The sequence below is a fragment of the Coffea eugenioides genome, chromosome 4 (genome assembly GCF_003713205.1).
Source record: "Coffea eugenioides isolate CCC68of chromosome 4, Ceug_1.0, whole genome shotgun sequence".
Lineage (NCBI taxonomy): Eukaryota > Viridiplantae > Streptophyta > Magnoliopsida > Gentianales > Rubiaceae > Coffea > Coffea eugenioides.
In genome coordinates, this window is record NC_040038.1 from 34,422,147 (window position 1) to 34,441,882 (window position 19,736).

General features: G+C 35.3%; 2 protein-coding genes across 3 annotated transcripts in view; one reads left to right on the top strand and one right to left on the bottom strand.

Annotated features, from left to right (window-relative positions):
• The window catches only part of LOC113768008 (DExH-box ATP-dependent RNA helicase DExH14), a 36,880-nt gene extending 23,455 nt beyond the window's left edge, over positions 1-13,425 (top strand). For both annotated transcript variants that reach the window (XM_027312220.1, XM_027312221.1), the window contains 11 exons: positions 474-629; positions 710-853; positions 2,460-2,527; positions 2,622-2,787; positions 2,902-2,964; positions 4,762-4,857; positions 4,982-5,149; positions 11,272-11,442; positions 12,230-12,394; positions 12,463-12,594; positions 12,918-13,425. In XM_027312220.1, coding sequence (XP_027168021.1) covers positions 474-629; positions 710-853; positions 2,460-2,527; positions 2,622-2,787; positions 2,902-2,964; positions 4,762-4,857; positions 4,982-5,149; positions 11,272-11,442; positions 12,230-12,394; positions 12,463-12,594; positions 12,918-12,992 — 1,404 coding nt within the window. In that variant the 3' untranslated portion in view covers positions 12,993-13,425. The remainder of the gene's footprint in view (positions 1-473; positions 630-709; positions 854-2,459; positions 2,528-2,621; positions 2,788-2,901; positions 2,965-4,761; positions 4,858-4,981; positions 5,150-11,271; positions 11,443-12,229; positions 12,395-12,462; positions 12,595-12,917) is intronic.
• A 514-nt stretch (positions 13,426-13,939) lies between these two features.
• Positions 13,940-17,991, bottom strand: LOC113768203 (transmembrane protein adipocyte-associated 1 homolog). Its single transcript, XM_027312468.1, has 6 exons — positions 17,462-17,991; positions 16,391-16,582; positions 14,779-14,938; positions 14,569-14,671; positions 14,387-14,468; positions 13,940-14,293 (listed from the first exon to the last, which is right to left on the bottom strand). Exons 1-6 carry the CDS (start codon positions 17,771-17,773, stop codon positions 14,216-14,218), a joined length of 927 nt encoding a protein of 308 aa, XP_027168269.1. The 5' UTR covers positions 17,774-17,991; the 3' UTR covers positions 13,940-14,215.
• Positions 17,992-19,736: the final 1,745 nt, after the last annotated feature.

The window sequence follows — 19,736 nt, forward strand, 5'->3', positions numbered from 1 at the left end:
AAGTTCAGCTGATTCCTGTAATTTTAGAATTTCAGCATGACGGATCTCAAGTCCAAAATGTGCGCTTGGATTGATAATAAACATCCATTTGAAATATTTAGAAAAATCTAATTTCTATTAAGATTTCGGGATCCCTAGAAAATAGATTGGCTTTCTGATCTACATGAAAATGATGAATTCAAAATCCTTTGAATATCCAACCCATATAATGAATCATGCAAATCCATTTCCTCTAAAATCATTTCTCAAAGCAAAATGTTCAGGAACATGGCCTGGAAATTTGACTGACTGTGGTACTGGGTAATCTGATGCTTTTTTTCCTCTCCTTTTTGTTCTTTTTCCTAGCGTGGGTCAAATATAAGTTTTCCTTTTTTGACTACCCTCTTGCTAATTACTTGGAAGTCTATCCCATACTTCCATCCATGGTATGGCTCAATTAGTGGTCCTATTAAGCCAATGCCTTCTTGATGCAGGGCACAGAATATTATGATGGAAAAGCAAAAAGATATGTTGATTTTCCCATCACGGATATTTTACAGATGATGGGTCGAGCAGGTCGACCACAATATGATCAACATGGGAAAGCTGTCATTCTTGTTCATGAACCAAAAAAGAGCTTCTACAAGAAGGTAAAAAAAATCAAAAAATATTTTCATGCCGAACTTGTTCTGTTTCTTTAGATGATTAATAGCTTAAGTTGATCTTGCAGTTTCTATATGAACCATTTCCAGTTGAAAGCAGTCTGAGAGAGCAGTTGCATGATCACATCAATGCTGAAATAGTTGCTGGAACAATTTGTCATAAGGAGGATGCAATGCACTATCTCACCTGGACTTACTTGTTCCGAAGACTGGTATAATATGGATGATAGCAGTTTATCTTGTGAATAAGTTGGTTACACTCTTGCTTCATCCTCAATTTCCCTGAATGAGATATGCTGAAAGTTACTTTTTATTTCTATGTACCAATTAGACTTCTATATAAACATGAAGTCAGGAAAACCAGAGTTAATCCCATATGGTCAAGTTGGACCTACCGTGTCATCTTTCAAATGATGGAAGTTACTTGGAAGGAAAGAAGGGTACTAATGTTTGAAAGGAAAAAACCATTTTTGTGATATTTGAAAAGTTGTCGATGAATAGATTGATGAATAGAAATGCAATAATGGGATCTAATTTGCTAAGGAAAGCATATTTTGGTGAATACGTAGATTTGCAACTTAATATTTGAGAAACAAAACTTTTAGATTTCATGTATGTAAAGGAAAATTGGAACTTTAGTTGTATAATTCTATTTATAGCTGTTTAGTTAATCTGCACAGATTTTAGAGCAAGCTTCCTACAAAATTGAAAAGATCATGTACTATGAGAATTAGTTAATTTTGCATTGTTGGCTGAAGATGCCATAGTCTTCTTGTTTAAGTCGATCTTGTTGACTGGTCAAAATCAATTTTATTATGTAATTAAGAGGTTTTCTTCATGTTTTGTTCATGAAAACATGTAGCTGCATTCACATGCATGTCGAATCTGTAATCAGTAACTTATGCAGTTTGACACTATTGTTATTAATCGTAGTATATAAGTAGTCATGTTCTATTATTTCAGTCTTTGGATTAGGTTTAGCTTTTGATAAAGTTTGTGACTAAATAGATTCTTAGAATGTTAATTTTACTATAAAATGGATTTTGCATTTTCAATAGTAAATTGTTTCCTGTATAAAAACGTTCATTTGCATCTATACCTCATCAATATTTATTTGGGAAGTGTCTAATTTTCTGGTTAGTAAAATAGATATGCTATTAGAGAAAAAAAAATGAACTTCAGAAAATGTTTAATAATCTATCGTAAAAACATTGGCAGTGTGTACCAATGTAACCTTGATCCTTCACAAAATTTTTTAATCACTCTGCGACATTGATGTAATCTCTAACTAGATAAAGGTAACCTTTTTTGGCCTCTGAATATTATCTCTGCTGAATTTGGACCTGTTTAAGCTGGATTTTCAAATAATTATCTCCTCAGTGAGTTCAAAAATCCAGGTGAACTTGTTAAAAGTTGCTTTTAGTTTTTGATAAGACACAAAAAAGTAGCATCTGTAACTAAAGAAAAATGAAAAGCATACACTTTGATAAGTTTTAAATCATGGCTATTGAAACTTTGATCCTTTCATGGTTATTACTTTTATCCTGGAAAATATGGAGGTTATGCTTCCCTTATCAGCAATATCCTAATCATTATCCAGCATGCTAGTGTCAAACTTTACTCTCATTAAGTGTAATGGTTTAGTATATATGTAGACAAAGACACATATGAGTAAGCGTGCGAGTCCATGTTGTAACATGATATAAATGTGCTATTGAGCCTTCTTTAAGGAATCTACTGAGATATTCTAAATAAGATAGTATATTTGCCTCCAAGACAACTATTCTGTTTTCTAATAGTGAAGTCGCCTTCTGTCAGATGGTGAACCCTGCTTATTACGGCCTGGATGATGTAGAACCAGGAAATGTTAGTTCTTATTTATCAAGGTAATAAGATGTCAATTTAACAGTTTTATATCAGAATATGTTGTGATAGTAATTTGACTAAAATATAACTAAGTTTGTTTTGTGTCTTTTACAGCTTAGTGCAAAGCACGTTTGAAGATTTGGAAGACAGTGGATGCATTAAGATCAATGAAGATAATGTGGAGCCAATGATGTTAGGATCAATAGCGTCCCAGTATTATCTCAGATACACAACTGTGTCGATGTTTGGTTCTAACATAGGGCCAGACACCTCCCTTGAAGTTAGTATATTTCTTGAGCTCTACTCTATGAATTCACTTTTAGCTTCTCGTATGCTTTTGCATCTTATTTCCCTCGTCAAACATTTATCATCATAGATTTGCGTATTTTCATAGGTCTTCCTGCATATATTATCTGGTGCTTCAGAGTATGATGAGCTTCCTGTGCGGCATAATGAGGTACAGATCTAGATGATAATCTAAATTTCACATTTATGACTTTGAACTTCTTTAGATATAATCATACATTTGCACCTATAATTTCAAACTTCTAAAACTGGGATTCTCCAACCTTTCTTGGAATCCATTAATGCAACAGAACAAAAAAGGTCCCCTGCCTTCTTTTTTTTTTTAAAAATAATCTGGAGGTGAAAAATGGGCACCTAGAATCTCTGCTACGGGCTTTAGAGATCATGGGTTGATTCTGTGACTGTTTCCTTTTATTATTCTAAATGATACATTTGTCTTCCTTGGATTTTTCCTCCTGTGGGTGCTGTTTTATACCTGTAAAAAGATTTATAATTAGCTGTAACTTTCTTCTGAATTCTTATTAGGTTTTTGTTGGAATCCATTAATGCAATAGAACAAAAACCCCCCCCCCCCTGCTTTTTTTTTTTTTTTTTTTTTTTAATAATCTGGAGGTGGAAAAGGGGCACCTGGAATCTCTGCTACAAGCTTTAGAGATCATGGTTTGATTCTGTGTCTGTTTTATAGGTGCTGTTTTATACCTGTAAAAAGATTTATAATTAGCTGTAACTTTCTTCTGAATTCTTATTAGGTTTTTGTTGGAATCCATTAATGCAATAGAATAAAAAGGCCCCCCCCCCCTGCCTTCTTTTTTTTTTTTTTAATAATCTGGAGGTGAAAAAGGGGCACCTAGAATCTCTGCTACAGCCTTTAGAGATCATGGTTTGATTCTGTGTCTGTTTTATAGGTGCTGTTTTATACCAGTAAAAAGATTTATAATTAGCTGTAACTTTCTTCTGAATTCTTATTAGGTTACTTTCTTTTCTTCTTAGTCTGCTTATCAAGGCAGGCTGATGAAAGTTAACGAGTGACAAACAATTCATTTTATATTCATGAAAATCAAAGAAGATTATTCTTTGTTTGACAGGTCTTGTCATTATTTAATTAGAAAACAAAATAAATCCATTCTTGTTGTCCTGTATTTTGATTGCGCTGAATGGTGGTACTTAAATGGGCATTTTATAACAGCAAGATTCACGACGGTTTATTTAATGGTCAGTTTTTGCTATCCATTAGAGCTTGTCCTCAGAATCGCAAGCCATAATCTTTCCAGTCAGACTTTTCTGTTTATGAACTCTTTGTTGAGTTTGTACTTCAAACATATCTTTGGTCCTGGTTTTTCTTCTTTTTTTGGTTAATCTTGTATGCATCTTTTGTCATGCTACATGAGATGATATATTTACCTATCAGTTGTGAATAGCACATGCCTGCATGTCTAGTAATATGGCAGAACTGAGGTAGAGGATATTTTCAGAAATCTGGAGTGACAAGTTTTTGTTCTGAAAACCAGATGCCCATCATATCTTTGCAATTTCTGTTGAGTGATTTTACTCTTTTAGGTGACTTACCTTTGCTCCCAGCATGAAACTTGTGATTGTGCTTTTGGGTTCGGGAAAACCTTGCTGCACATTATTCAACCTATTATAACAATCAAGTGCAACTCTCTTGGTTTGATTGGACGCGCAAAACTATTTTCCTCCAAAAGGTGAGGTCTGTCAAAGATTATTCAGTTAACAAGTGTTTTAACCAAGGAAAGAACATTAAGATAGAGAAGAATATTATTGTGCTCCCATCATGAAGAAGTCGACGTTAATTTCTACAATGTACTTCGGACCACATACACGATTGTTTTGTGATTAAATGGTTAGTCTATGCCTGCATGCTGTAGTAACTAATCATACTCCTAAAGTTTGCAGTATTTCTCTCTGAAGTATCTACTTAATTTTATAGGAAAATTATAATGACGGATTGTCCCGAAGAGTACGATATATGGTGGACAAAAATCGACTTGATGATCCTCATGTGAAAGCAAATCTTCTTTTTCAGGTATTCTAGATGCTTGAGTTCCTCATTTGGAATCACTTATAAATATCTGCAGATTATGAGGTTCACTTATCTTCCTTAATATTATGTCTCTTCAGATATATTATTCTCTATAATTGTGATACAGGCACATTTTTCACAATTGGATCTACCAATCAGTGATTACATTACTGACTTAAAGTCTGTGCTTGATCAAAGTATACGCATCATCCAGGCCATGATAGACGTATGTGCTAACAGTGGATGGCTCTCGAGTGCCCTGACTTGCATGCATCTATTGCAAATGGTTATGCAGGTAAGCTCTTTTCATGAGATAGATGAAGGTCGCATTGACAAAAGCTAAAGCCATATATTTTCCTGCTCCCATTTTATTCTAATAAGTTCTTGCAAACTGATTTCCTTAGAATTTCTATTCATCAAATCAGGTTACTAGTCCTCACATTGATTTCGCTTATCATATTTGCATTAATGTCGCCACTCGTGTTGTTTTGCCAACTTGATAGTTTATCATAAGTCATAGTTTACAAAATTTTTCTTAGGGAAAAAGATGGAACATGAGAAATGTCATACTTTAATTTGCATATATTGTGTCTATTATCCATAACAAATCCCAATATTTGGTATATTAACCATCATCTAAATTCTCAGATCAACACTTGATAGAGAGTCCTGTCAATTTGCATATCTGCAGAGGCTCTCTCTCTCTCTCTCTCTCTTTTGTTTTTAAATTTTTGTAGAATTTTTCATCAAGTAGAAAGAACACAGCTGTGATGTCTCAAGGTTTACACAAATAAACTTAATATACGCAATTTGATGCTATGGGCATAAGGTGTCCTGTGGTCTTTGGTACTTTGTTCCAGCTACAAAGTATTTTTATTACAAGTACCATCATTGGAAAGTATTTTAGATGAATTTGGTGGAAATTTCTATGTACCTTTTGCTATCATATGTGGTGTATGGTGGCAGCTAGAGAAAGTTCTCACGATGATAGAAGGTTTAAAACCTACTAGAACTATGTTACTGTTGTTCTGGATATATACTCACAAAAGACCAGTTAGCATTGAGAATAGTTATTTTGGGAGGAAAACATCTAGTCACCGTATTATGAGTGACCAACTAGTATTTATAGAAGTACAAACCTAACAAACTATTTACAAGAATACCCTTACTAATTTATTAGCTACAATAATACTTATGTTCTCTTAACACTCCCCCTCAAGTTGGAGCATATATATCATAAGCACCCAACTTGTTACAAATGTATTTCACCCTAAAGCTCCCTAAACTCTTGGTAAACAAATCAGCCAATTGATCTACAAACGGTACATGAGATGTCTTGATGACTCCATCAAGCAATTTCTCTTGAATGAAATGACAATCAAGTTCAATATGTTTAGATGCAATATGAACAGCCGCCTGATTATCACACATTAAATTCATAGGCTGTTTATGTTCAAACCCAATTTCAAGTAACATGCTCTTCAACCAAACAAACTCACACACAGTGTGAGCCATAGCGCGGTATTCAGATTCCGCACTTGATCTGGAGACAACTGTTTGCTTCTTACTCTTCCACGACACTAAATTACCACCAACAAACACACAATATCCTGTAGTCGATCTTCGATCTGAGGCAGAACCAGCCCAATCTGCATCACTATATCCTTCAATATCAGTGTGTCCATGATTTTGATACAGTAACCCTTTTCTAGGAGCACTCTTAAGATACCTGAAAATCTGTATAACAGCATCCCAATGACTAGTACGAGGGGTATCAAGAAATTGACTCACAGCACTCACTACAAACGAAATGTCAGGCCTCGTTACAGTGAGATAATTTAATTTACCCACAAGTTTTCGATATTGCCTAGGATCATCTAGTAATGCACCTTGATCTCCTACTAATTTCACATTAGGATCCATAGGAGTATCCACAGGTCGGCAACCTAACATCCCAATTTCATTCAGCATATCGAGTACATATTTCTTTTGACATAAATAAATCCCATATTTAGACCGAACTACCTCAATACCCAGAAAATACTGTAGATGACCTAAATCCTTTGTCTGAAAGTTTGCCTGGTGATTGGATTTAAGTTTCTGGATCCCCCCAACATCATCACCTGTAATCACAATATCATCCATATAAACAACTAATAAAATTTTACCAACATTAAAATGCGGATAAAATACAGAGTGATCTATTCCACATCTTGTCAGACCGAATTCCATGACAACACTACTAAACCGGCCAAACCAAGCCCTCGGAGACTGTTTCAATTCATATAAGGATTTTTTCAGATGACAAACCAACCGCGAATTCTTCCCCTAAACAACAAATTCAGGAGGTTGTTCCATATATACCTTTTCTTCCAAATCTCCATGTAGAAACGCATTTTTCACATCCAACTGATGCAATGGCCAATTATAAGTTGCGGCCAAAGAAATAAGAAGACGAACAGAGGTAATCTTTGCAACAGGAGAAAATGTTTCTAAGTAGTCGATTCCATACACCTGAGTAAATCCCTTAGCTACCAGACGAGCCTTCAATCTATCAATAGAACCATCAGGCTGCACTTTTATGGTGTACACTCATTTACAACCAACAATCGGCTTACCAGAAGGAAGAGCGATAAGATCCCAAGTACCATTTTTCTCCAAAACAAACATCTCTTATTGCATAGCTAATCTCCAACCAGGATGATTGAGAGCATGGGTAATAGACTTAGGAATGGATACAGAATCAAGGGAAGCAACAAAAGAAGAATGAGACAGAGAGAGACGAGAATAAGAAACAAAATTAAAAATAGGATGAGAAGTACAATGTCTCTTACCTTTGCGTAAAGCAATAGGAAGATCTAACTCACAGAAGGGCGTCATACCTGGATTTGAAGATTGAGAGTTAATTGGTGAAATGCGTGGCATATCAGGAGCTTTCTCAATCACGGAACGACGAGAATAAACTTCAAAATTAGAACGAGATAATCGAGTTGTGGAATTTAGTGGACTAGATAACTCAGGTAATAAAGATGAAAGGACTAATAAAACAGGAGAAGAAAAAGAGGAACACTGATCTAACTCACAAGACATACCTTGTTTCATAAAATAAGGAGTGGATTTAAAGAAAGTAACATCAACACAAGTAAAAAAACAATTTAAAACTTGACTGTAATAGTTATACCCTTTTTGCACTCGTGCATATCCTAAGAAAATACACTTAATAGCACGAGAATCTAATTTATCCACCCCGGGAGCAAACTGATGAACAAAACACACACCCAAAAATACGAGGAGGCAATTTAAATATAGGTTCATGAGGAAAAAGAATGGAGTGAGGTAATTGGCCTCCAAAAATATTGGATAGCATGCAATTAATTAAATAACATGCAGTTAAAACTGCATCACTGCAAAATTGTTTGGGCACATTCATGTACAACAAGTGTTCGAGCAACTTTGATTAAATGTCCAATTTTTCTCTCAGTAACTCCATTCTATTGTAGAGTGTGGGGACAAGAGGACTGATGAAGAATACCGGATTTAGTCATTAAGGTATTAGAAGGAGTGGAAAAATATTCTTTCGTATTATCACTGCGAAGTATATGTATAGGCACACCAAATTGATTCTTTATTTCTGTAACAAATGCACAAAAAATGGAATATAGTTCTGAACGATCTTTCATTAAATAAAGCCATGTAACTTTGAAAAAATTATCAACAAAGATTACAAAATATTTAAAACTTAACTTTGAAGTGACTCGACTAGGATCCCAAACATCAAAATGAACTAACAAAAAGGGTTTCGAAACCCATTTATTGACTCTAGGGACAAAAGAAACACGATGATGCTTTCGTAATTGACAAGACTCACATTCTAATGAAGACAACTGACTCAAGGTAGGAATCAACTTCTTCAAATTTTGTAGAGACGGATGACCCAAACGACAGTGAATTTCAAGAGAAGAAATAGTAGCAGGATATGCAATCGGACCATTGGAGTTTAGAAAATAAAGACTATTATGCTCATGTCCTCCACCAATCGTCCTCTTTGTCTTCAAATCCTAAATGTCAACAAAATCAGGAGAAAAAGTAACTGAACACTTTAGAAATTTAGTAAGCTTACTAATGGACATTAGATTAAAAAGCAAATTGGATACGTAAAGAACAGAAGACAGCGGAAGAGATGGGTTAATTTCTACAGTGCCTAGTCCTTTAACTTTAATTGTAGATCCATCAACTAAAGTAACATGAGGGAAGGAAGTAGAATCTTGAAAATTAGAAAAATTTCTAGAGGTACATATGATCATTAGCTCCGGAATCAATAATCCATGAGTCAAAATTAGAGGATGTGAAGAGATAAGCCATAACATTACCTTTTTGTGTTAAAGAAGCAGAGGGAAGAGATGCGTGATTTGCAGTTTGGTACTGCAGAAATTTGACATAATCTTCCTCGAATATGGTAAAAATCTTCTAGGATCCTTGTGCTGAAGAACTTGATTCAGTTTGGTCAGTGGTAACCGCATTAGCAAACCGAGGTTTTCCAATTAAATCCCAACAAGTATCACGAGTGTGATTCTTCAAACCACAATGAGTGTACTCACGGGTACCTCAACCTCCACGACTCCCATGATTTCCTCTACTTCTTCCTCCACGAGAGCCACGTCCAAAATTAAGTTGCTTTATCCGATTGTTGTTAGCAGCTAAAGTAGATTTGTCATTAATTAGAGCACCATCACCCTGTGCATTGTCCTTAGATGCAGAACGTAAGACCCGAGCATACGCCTCTACAAAGGATGGTAATTGTTCACCTGCTAAAATTTGGGATTTGATTGGTTCAAATTCTGGCTTGAGGCCAGCCAAGAATATGAGCATAAGCATTTGTTCTCTTTGCCTCTGCATAACTGTAATAACACTTGAGAGAGGCATTATAGCATTTAATTCTTCTGAAACTCGCTTAAGATCAGCAAAGTATTCAGTTACTGTCTTGTTATCTTATTGCAACTAAAAATACTCCAAAGAAATATCATACATCCGTGAAAGATTACTGCAGTATAATAACTGGACATAATCCCAAACTTCTTTTGTTGTCTCACAATGAGAACACATGTAAGCAATTTGGAATGCAATTTATGGCTCCATAGAATTCCAAATTGCTCCAAGAATTTGGGCATCCTCTTGAATTCACATTAGTCTCTTGTTGTCCTCCGTAGGAGAGTCATCTGTGAGATATCGTTGCTTTCCTAAGCCTGTTAGATAAATTTTAACGGTTTTTTACCACTGTTGATAATTAGTGTCATTCAACTTCCAATTTGTGATTTGAGGCATCACCATTGGCATAATATTAGTGGACGTCACGATACCTTTTGATAAACTTTCAGCCATAGCGAATAGCACTTCAAACCAAAAAAATGGTCAAAACTCGAGATGAACAGTATGCGTGAACAGTACTGCTTGAACAGTGCAGCGTGAACAGTACACGAGAACAGTGCATGATGAACAGTATCACGTGAACAAGACTTTTGCTAGATGTTTAACCCTAACCCTAGGACTTTAGCTTTGATACCATGAGAATAGGTATTTTGGGAGGAAAACATTTAGTCACCGTATTATGAGTGACCAACTAGTATTTATAAGAGTACAAACCTAACAAACTATTTACAAGAATACCCTTACTAATTTATTATCTACAAGAATACTTATATTCTCTTAACATGCATATCTGTAGTACTTATTATATCCTTTAAGCACAAATATTAGAGATAATCTAATCATCATTTGTTGAATTCTCCACAACTAACTGCCTAGTATGGTTCTTGAATCTCCCATGGTCACTGCTTGGTGTACAGCCTAATTTAGTGATCGGATGGTTTTTTCTCAATTTGTTGATAGGCTGAAATTAAGGAGGTGAATTGTACATTGATGACTCCCTTGTAGAAGTTGCTGGCATCAAATCATTATACTCCTCACTTTCCACATGAAAAGGCGTCCTATTTTTTTTTTTTCCCTCTGAGCAGACGAGTAATGCTTTTTCTGTGCTTTGCTTCTTCAAGAATTATTTGTCAAATAAATTCTCTGATGTACATTAATGTTTGCCAAGCATGTTTTCTACATTGATGATGCCTTTAGCAACTTTGTTTTGCATTATGCAACAAATGGTGCTCGCATAAATTGTCTGACAAACTGTGGCACCAGCTGGTTCTGTTCTTCACTTTAAGCACAAATGCTGGCTGCATGAGTGTGCCCATTATCAACAGCATGGATATTATTTGTCATCATCACAAGCTGTTAGACTTACTGTATAAACGCTTTACATTTTCCAGAACCACTGAACAAAAACAAAGCCAGCAGGAATCAATGTCTTGTATCACCAGTTGTTGATGTCTTAGCAAGAAACTTGAATAGTTTCTCATTTATTTGCAGGGTTTATGGTATGATAAAGATTCTTCTTTGTGGATGTTGCCATGCATGACTGATGTTCTGATTAGTTCATTGAGCCGAAGAGGCATTGCAAAGATTCAGCAATTGTTGGACACTCCCTCCACAGTTCTACAGGCTATTGCTGACAATGCTACGGCCTCAAGACTACATCAGGTGATTCTTATTCTCCTCTCATTAGATTGATTTAAGCATTTACAATTTGTCAAAAAAAAAGATAGTTTTTCATGGGCGAAAATGTTGTTTTTGTTGAAGAACTCTGTCATGCTGAAGTTATGATGAAGTTTCAGAATATGTACCTAACAGGGTACATCGTGAATGGATGTGTGAGTAGATGAAAGTTTGATGCATCTTTTTGTGCTGTTGGTTTATATGGCCTTGTTTTAAGCTGAAGTGGATGAGCGAATGGATGTTCCATCTGTATTTTGTAGTAAGAGTATGTTAAATATTTCCCAAGTTGCCCCATTTAACTTGAGGGTAGAGTTAGCTTTTGTCACTACTGTTCACAAAGTGGCTATCTGAATGTTAAAATACAGATGCATCCCGAGTCATAAGATCAGTATGCACCATGTTATTATAGTGAGGGGCCTAGCTGTATTTTAAACTTGGTGCCATGTCTCTCTTCCCATCCCATGGCATTAATGTTATCTTTTTCCTCATGTATTTCCATGTGCTGAACATGAGCCCAAATATTTGCTTGGTAGATACTACATTTGTCTATTCCAGTCAAGTCATCTTCCTCCACTTGACACTAACCAGTTCTGAAATCTGTTAATTATGGAGGCTTCTTTGTAATAATAACAGCCATTTGAGTCACGTAATCTACTTTGCATCAGTGGTGGATTTGTTTGTTGAACACTCAATCATAATTAATAAGCATACCTTCCTTTTGGCCCTAAGTTTTTGTGCATGTGCTTAAATTGAATTCATATAATTTTTACAGGATCTACAGCATTTGCCTCGTATTCGAGTGCATTTGAAAGTTGAGAGAAGGAATTCTGATAGCAATTCATCTGAGATTTCCAATGGTTTTAATCTGAACATCAGAGTAGAAAAAACAAATACCCATCATAGAACATCAAGGGCTTTTACTCCTCGGTTTCCCAAGGTACCAGCTTACATTGTTTGATGGTGGATGATCTATAGTGCAACAAGTTTTGACAGTCATTCTTACAGGTAAAAAATGAAGCATGGTGGTTGGTTCTTGGTGACACTTCTACCTCTGAATTATATGCTTTGAAGAGGGTGTCTTTCTCAGATCGTTTGGTGACACGCATGGAGATACCATCAACTCAAGTCAACTTGCAGGTTTGCACATATTCTTAACTGAAAATGCTCTCTGTCTGTCCCTTGGCAAGTGCTGCTTATTCAGTTACTTCTGAAGATCTGGTGAATGGTGGAGAAGTTTGAGAGTTTACTGTCATTATTTGCAACCTATGAGCACAGTAAAAAGAACATATGATCAGTAAACAAAGGAATATTCTGATATCTTGGCTTATTGATTTTACCATTCCTGTGTTACATGAAAAGGTCATGCTTCATGTTTAGGCCATTTTACTCGTGATGTCTTCTATTCCATCTGGAATCTCCTTCTGCACTATTTTAATATGGAGTGGCTTCATTTTTTTCAGGAGATGAAGCTGATTCTGGTTTCAGATTGTTATTTGGGGTATGAACAAGAGTATCCCATTGAAGAAATTGCTTAATCGTCTAAGATGAATCTGATTTGACTCTTGGGAGCGGTTGATTCTCTGCTGTATATGTATATACACAAATGTCTCCTTGAAAAGTCCGTTTAACTGTTCTGGTAATGTTTGAAGATCAGGGCAACTGTGTGATGAACATCTTTTCATCCTATTTTGCCTCTTTCCAGTCCTTTTTGTCCAGCTCATTGCTGGTTTCAGCCAATCCTTTTTGGGCCATTTGTTGTTATTATGGTACAGGGCTTCTCATCTCATCCTATTTAAACCTCTGGCCCCCCATTTTTGTCCACCTCAGTGTCAGTTTTAGTTAACCTCGTAGGAATGTGTTAGGACTGGAGTGAATTGCTGTTTACTATTGTATAAGGCTTTTTGTTGAAAAATTGGTTCATTAAAAGTTGTAATCATTTAGCAATGCAGCACGAAAAATTTTACCCTTGCATTTTTATGGCAATTGGCATCGGCAACTGGAATAGGACTGTTCACTTGTATGGCTTTTGCAATCGTCAAACGGAATGGAACTGTTCAAAGAAACCTTAAAGCCTCGTTTGAAAAGGAAATTTCTACCAAAAAATCTTTATATTTTTTATGAATACATTTTTCAATAATCTTTTTGCATTACATATTAAATTGGTACAGTATATTTTCTATGAAAATTTCAAAAAAATTGCAATCCAAACACAAACACAACCTAATTTGTGGAAGTCATAGCTGATCACTACCCGGTGGGAATTGTCCAAGGAATCCCCAGTTGTAGTAGAGTCATCACTACTCTATCCCCTTGGTTCTTCCCCACCAGGCCGCCACCACCACTCACTTTTTTATTAAAAAAAAAAAAAAAAAGCCCTGATTTATCACCAAATTGGGATGGTGGGGGTTAGCTGTAAACTAAGGACAATAACGTTGAACAAGCAGCTGGGAAAACTGGCCAATCTTTTTCTTGGATAGTAACATGTAAAAAGATAAATAAATGGTAATTGCAACTACAGGCAATGCTCAAATTGTTAGTAAAGTTCTAAGAGGTGATTAACAAATTTTACATGGCAAGGTCACTTTATTTATGACTTAAGACGTGACAAGAAAAACATTAAACATTACATTATTCAATAAGAAGCGATACTTCTGTGGATTTCCTACAATTCTTAGCAGCAGCAGTAGGGTAGTCGTTAGCCAGCATCTATTTACAAGGACTATCCAAAGCCATTGTCATTTACAAGTTAACAAGTTACCTAATCCCATTCTGCGTCAAAAAATCCCGCGTCTTTCATCTCTGAATAGTATGCATTATCTAGAAGCCAATCTTCTTCCTGTGAATAGCATTAATAGAGGGATATTAAATATGACTGAGCCTCGCACAACGTCTAAAGCAACTCCACCAAATAGAGAGCGCACAATATTACCTCGAAAAAGTCGGCCAGGAAAGTAACATACAGAAAAGGAAGATAAAGGGAGTGATAGCATACGACAGAAAAATTGTACAGCCTGTAAATAAAAGGGAAGGTTTTGTAAAACATTAAATTTCAGTGAGCTATGTCAAATTGGAATACAAAATTTTCTACTCGATTCCGAAATGATACTTTACCAAAGTCCAAAGCCAGCACCAATACCAGCAAATCCGCATGCACATAATGCTATTGCATTAAAGATGAACAACATAATAACATAATTATAGAATGCCGGTTTTGCTGCAAGATTTGCAAGAAAAAGAGGGTATAGATTATGTTAGCTAAAATGAATCACAAAAAGAAAGAGAAGAAGAAACAGTACCAAACACTAGAAGAATTAGACTTACGTGGCAGCTTATCTCTCCACTTTGAATAATGCACAAACAATATATAAGCATAAACAGCTGAAAGCACTAGTCTGTAGGTGAACCAGATGAACCATTTTCCTCTATGTGTAATTTCTACATCAATGAAGAGTGGAACCCCAAGTCCAAATATACATATTACCTGCCAGGAAAGGAAAAAATTTAATGGAATGGTAGTGACAAATCTCTCCTTTCTTATTTTTTCCTCATTTCTAATTTGTTAATCTGGAAGCTACATGCACGGGTTCAGATACTCAAGTACAACAGCGCAATAGTAAACCCTTGAAGGAGGAAGAGGGTAAGACGATATCAGGATGGATTTAGTGATGATAGTAGAATTTGGAACCTTTGCATGAAGGAAGAGGTAAGCAGAATGAGGATAGAGACCCATTATGTGGCATAACAAGTCTAGTTTTAGCTTAGAAGACCTATTATATGGCATAAGCAGACAAATGAAACATAGAAGCTGTATACGCCATATGAAAAAACTTAAAAAGATAACTATGCATTAATCCATTTTCCAAGCCCCTACCTCCTAATTGCAATGTCAATAAAAAGAATGGCAAAAAAAAGCTTCCGAGACATCCCAGCTGAAACCAATGTGGCAAAAGGAGTAATCGTATCTAAATAGATGATTTAAAAAAGGGGCATGCTTACATTGTTATGTTTAATTTACTAGATTGCAGAATATAAAATCGCTCCTACGAGATCGAAAATCCTCATCTGCAAACAAGTATTACTGGATATATTGGACAAAGCAAGGGATTATGAGTCTTGAGAAATGGAAACCCATCATAGGGTACATAATGTTGGGTCACAAAAGATTTGAGGGAATTCAGACCAAAATTATTTGCCTTCATTTTTTTTGCACCAAAGAGCTCAATGTTTTTTGTTTATTACCCATTTTCCTTTATTTGGTAAAACTAAAGCTGTATCCAAGGGGCAGAGGAAATCCATTTTCACAAGTGACCTGACATTGCAATTCCACATCAATACCAGGTTCATGAAACCTTAACTCACCGGCTTACAGCCTTGCCAACTCCCGACAAAGTGGATCAAACGCACAATTTTGTAAATCCTGACAAAAGTTGTTAATGTTGTGTCTTGGCCTCTCCCTTCCATTTTTCCCCATCTGTACTTTGTCTGCCTTCCTTAGTTGTGTGTACTGATATATTATATACTTCCAATTTGGATCTTTCTCCTTGACCATAGAGCTCTATAAAAGTGCTAGAGACAGATATGCACACATATATCTTGGTAAATATGTGTACATATCTAATTATAAGCTTTTATTAAACTACTTATTGACTGTCGTTATTTTTGAGTGAATTTTGGAGAAGCAGGTATCCTTAATGGGAAAATGGAGGACATCAGAAGTTTCTCTTGGAGGATATCAGAAGTTTCATAAGCCTGACGAAGATAAAAGGGGAAAAATATTTCTTTTGGGGGGAGGAAAGTGAAGCTAGACAATGAATGCCTGAGTAAGATGAAAAGAAATCACTAATTAGCAGTCACACTGAAGAAAATGAATGGGAATTCCTGTATGAAGTATATACTGAAAGGAGTTGTTTGATGAGAAACAAATAAGTGTTACCTTGACAAAAACATCTACACCAACAATGGCACCCGAAACCATGAAAGTATGTGCTAGAGTCTCCAAGCCACTAACATAATTGTCTTGAAGCAAAAAAGCCACTATGCTAATTTCCAGACACAGCAATATAGAAGCTGTGGATAATGACAATAGGTTCCAAGCAACATCTTTCCCAGGAACACACTGCCATACCTGTTATTTCATAATCATTTAACTCAACATTTGAATACAGCGCTTATAAAACAGACAAAATTTTCTCCCATAATAACACATTAAGAGAGAAGATCTCAAAACCTACTACTTTGAAATGATCAAGTCACCCGCCAACCATGCAGGTAAGAAAAACTCATATTAAAGGCATAAGTTACACCAGCAACTTTTATTAGGCTGCAATAGAGTTTAACCATTTGAAATAAATTTTGCACAAAATATTCATATATCCATCTACATTCACCTCAGGAGAACTAAAGACAGAGCTTTAAACCAAAAAGCACAGAGAAACAATACTAAACTTATTTGCTGACCGTACACTCAGTTTATGGCTCTACAGACTTACTTTTCTGTACGCGTGAGCGAGCAACCATTTTCACAAAACCAACAAAAAATTTCAACTTAATTTAAAGCATAAAAGTTTGTATAGTTCATCGTGTAGGCCAAGTTTATTAATTAAATCAAAAAGTTAATCCCCAGATTAGTGTCATTTCACTAAATATACAATCTTTATCAGGTACATCAAGATAAACTGGCAGACTCCGACTCTAAAACATGCAAAATGATTTTTTTCCCTTCATTTGTCTTTAGCAGTTCCACACTCTTAACATCATTAAAATCCTCATAGACAGAAAAAAAAATTCTCACAGACAGACAGATAACTATTTAACTCAACCGTTTCCATTTTCTCATTAACACAACAGAAAATGGTGACCAGAAAAAAAAAATTTATCAACTATGCCAATTAGCAGACCAGCAAGGATGCCAATTTCACTATCATCACCAAATTGACCAGCACAAGTTCTAAACTTTTTCCAATAACTATCAACAAAAAACATTAAAGAAAACGAAAAAAGCAACCTGAAAAGAGGACCAAGCGAGATTAAGAACAGCAGCGAACCAAAGGAGAACATAATACACAATCATGACGTAAGACCTGCCATGTCCAAGCTTCTTGATATTCCGCTTCGCCTGAAACCCTAGGTACGCTATAAACAACGCCGACGGCACTACAAGAGCCGCGTTATGCCAGAATCCATGGCAAGAGGAGGGAGAGGAGGAAGGGAAGAACAAGCCGTGATACCACCGGAAGATTATATATTGATGATCCCCTTCGCCGGCGTCAGCTCCTCCTACCGGAGCGATCGAGGAGATTCCCCTCAATTTTGACATTGATCATCACCAGAAATTAGCGAAATTACAACAACTAATCAATTAAAGAGCCCTAATCTATATATAAAAATGATATTACAAATACTGATTTTTCTCAGCCAAAATAAAAAAAAATAACGGGGAATTAAGTGGGAGCTTTAATGGGTGGGTTGGGTGAGAAATGTTGGGTAATGGAACATGATGAAAGGAGAGTGTTGAGGAAGTGGTTAACTACTCAGCTTCTTCTGCTCCTTGCAAGACTTTTAAAAATTGGAAATATTTATAGGGTTTATTTGCTTTGTTAATGTTTTTTTTTCCCTGCAAAATTTAAAGTTTTATATTCAAATGTAAAGTTTTAAAGTTGTGTCTCTTAATTTTTTTAATTGATCAATATAGTTCTTTAATAAAAATCTAAAAGTTGATAACAAGATCGAAAAATATTTTGATAATTGTTGTGTCATTGGTTCGAATAAGAAATGTTAAGATGAAAATGAGATAAAAAAACTCTTTAACATTGGTGTGTCAATAGCTCGTATAAAAAATGTTAAACTAGTTAAAGTATGATTGAGATTATATTTACTCTCCAAAAATGAATTATTTAATATTATATTTTAAAATGGGTTGCAAATTATATAAAAAATCATGAAATTTTTTAAAATTCGAGAGTACCAAGTGAAATTGTCAAAAGAAGATGTTTCTAAAATTATCGATATTTTAATCATGGGAAAGTTTCTGAAATTATACATTATTTATTTACCACTTCTAAATTGAATAAGAAGTAAACGAAAAGGTATGTTTTTTAGATATGGCAATCTGTCTCAAGTCCCAATAGGCTTCCCATACCCAAAGGATCATAGGCACTATAGATTTACTAATTTTAAGGTTGGACCTAATATGGGACTAATCCCATCTACGCCCATCAACTGATGGGAATTTTTGAGACATACTTGGATGCTCATTGGGACCTAAATACCTCACCAAAAATTTAATTTTTGTCCAAAAAAACTCCTGTCCAGCCAATCTATAAGCCAAAAAGTACACCACCATGTTGTGAAATAACTAAAAGTGTGGATGTCTCTTTGTATTCCCAAGAGGATTAATTCATGTTTTATGGCTAAATTATGTATAGAAGTTACAATCCATAAATCTATTCATGTAGTGGAGAAACCGTTTCATAAGTTTCTTCATATTCTTGTAGTAGTGGGTGTTTAATAGGATTAATGTACCTTTACCCTTGTAGTACCTATATATAGAGGTACATTGACACCCTTTGTGGGACTTTTGTATTGGTTGGAATATAAGAATATCATTCTCTCTTTCTCTACTTCTTTCTCTAATATCTCTATTCATACTATAATAGTTTATTAGTTTTACAACACGTTATCAGCACGAAACCTCTACTTTTGAGCAAAAGATGAAAACGGAGGCTCTACCTTGAACAAAGGTGAAGCACAAGATTTTGTCGAAATTCTGCCCATATTTCTTCAAGAAAATTCTGAGGTAAATTTCTAATTCAAAACTTATTTCAATTTTTTATGGCTAATCTTACAAAACAAGAGTTCGTACCTCTTGATATTTCTGAAAAAAATTATTTATCATGGGTATTATATGTTGAAATTCATCTTGAAGCAATGGGTCTTGGTAATACTATTGTGGAAAAAAAATGAATTCTCAAACCAAGACCGTGCCAAAGCTATAATTTTTCTTCGTCATCATTTAGATGAAGGATTAAAAATAGAGTATCTTACTGTTAAAGACCCTCTTGTTCTTTGGCGAGATTTGAAAGAAAGATTTGACCACCTGAAGTTGGTCGTTCTTCCAAAAGCCCGATATGATTGGCTTCACTTACGGCTGCAAGATTTTAAATCTGTCAACGAATATAATTCAGCCATGTTCAGAATCACTTCTCAATTATCATTATGTGGCAAAAAAGTCACTGATGAAGATATGTTAAAGAAAACATTTTCTACTTTTCATGTCTCTA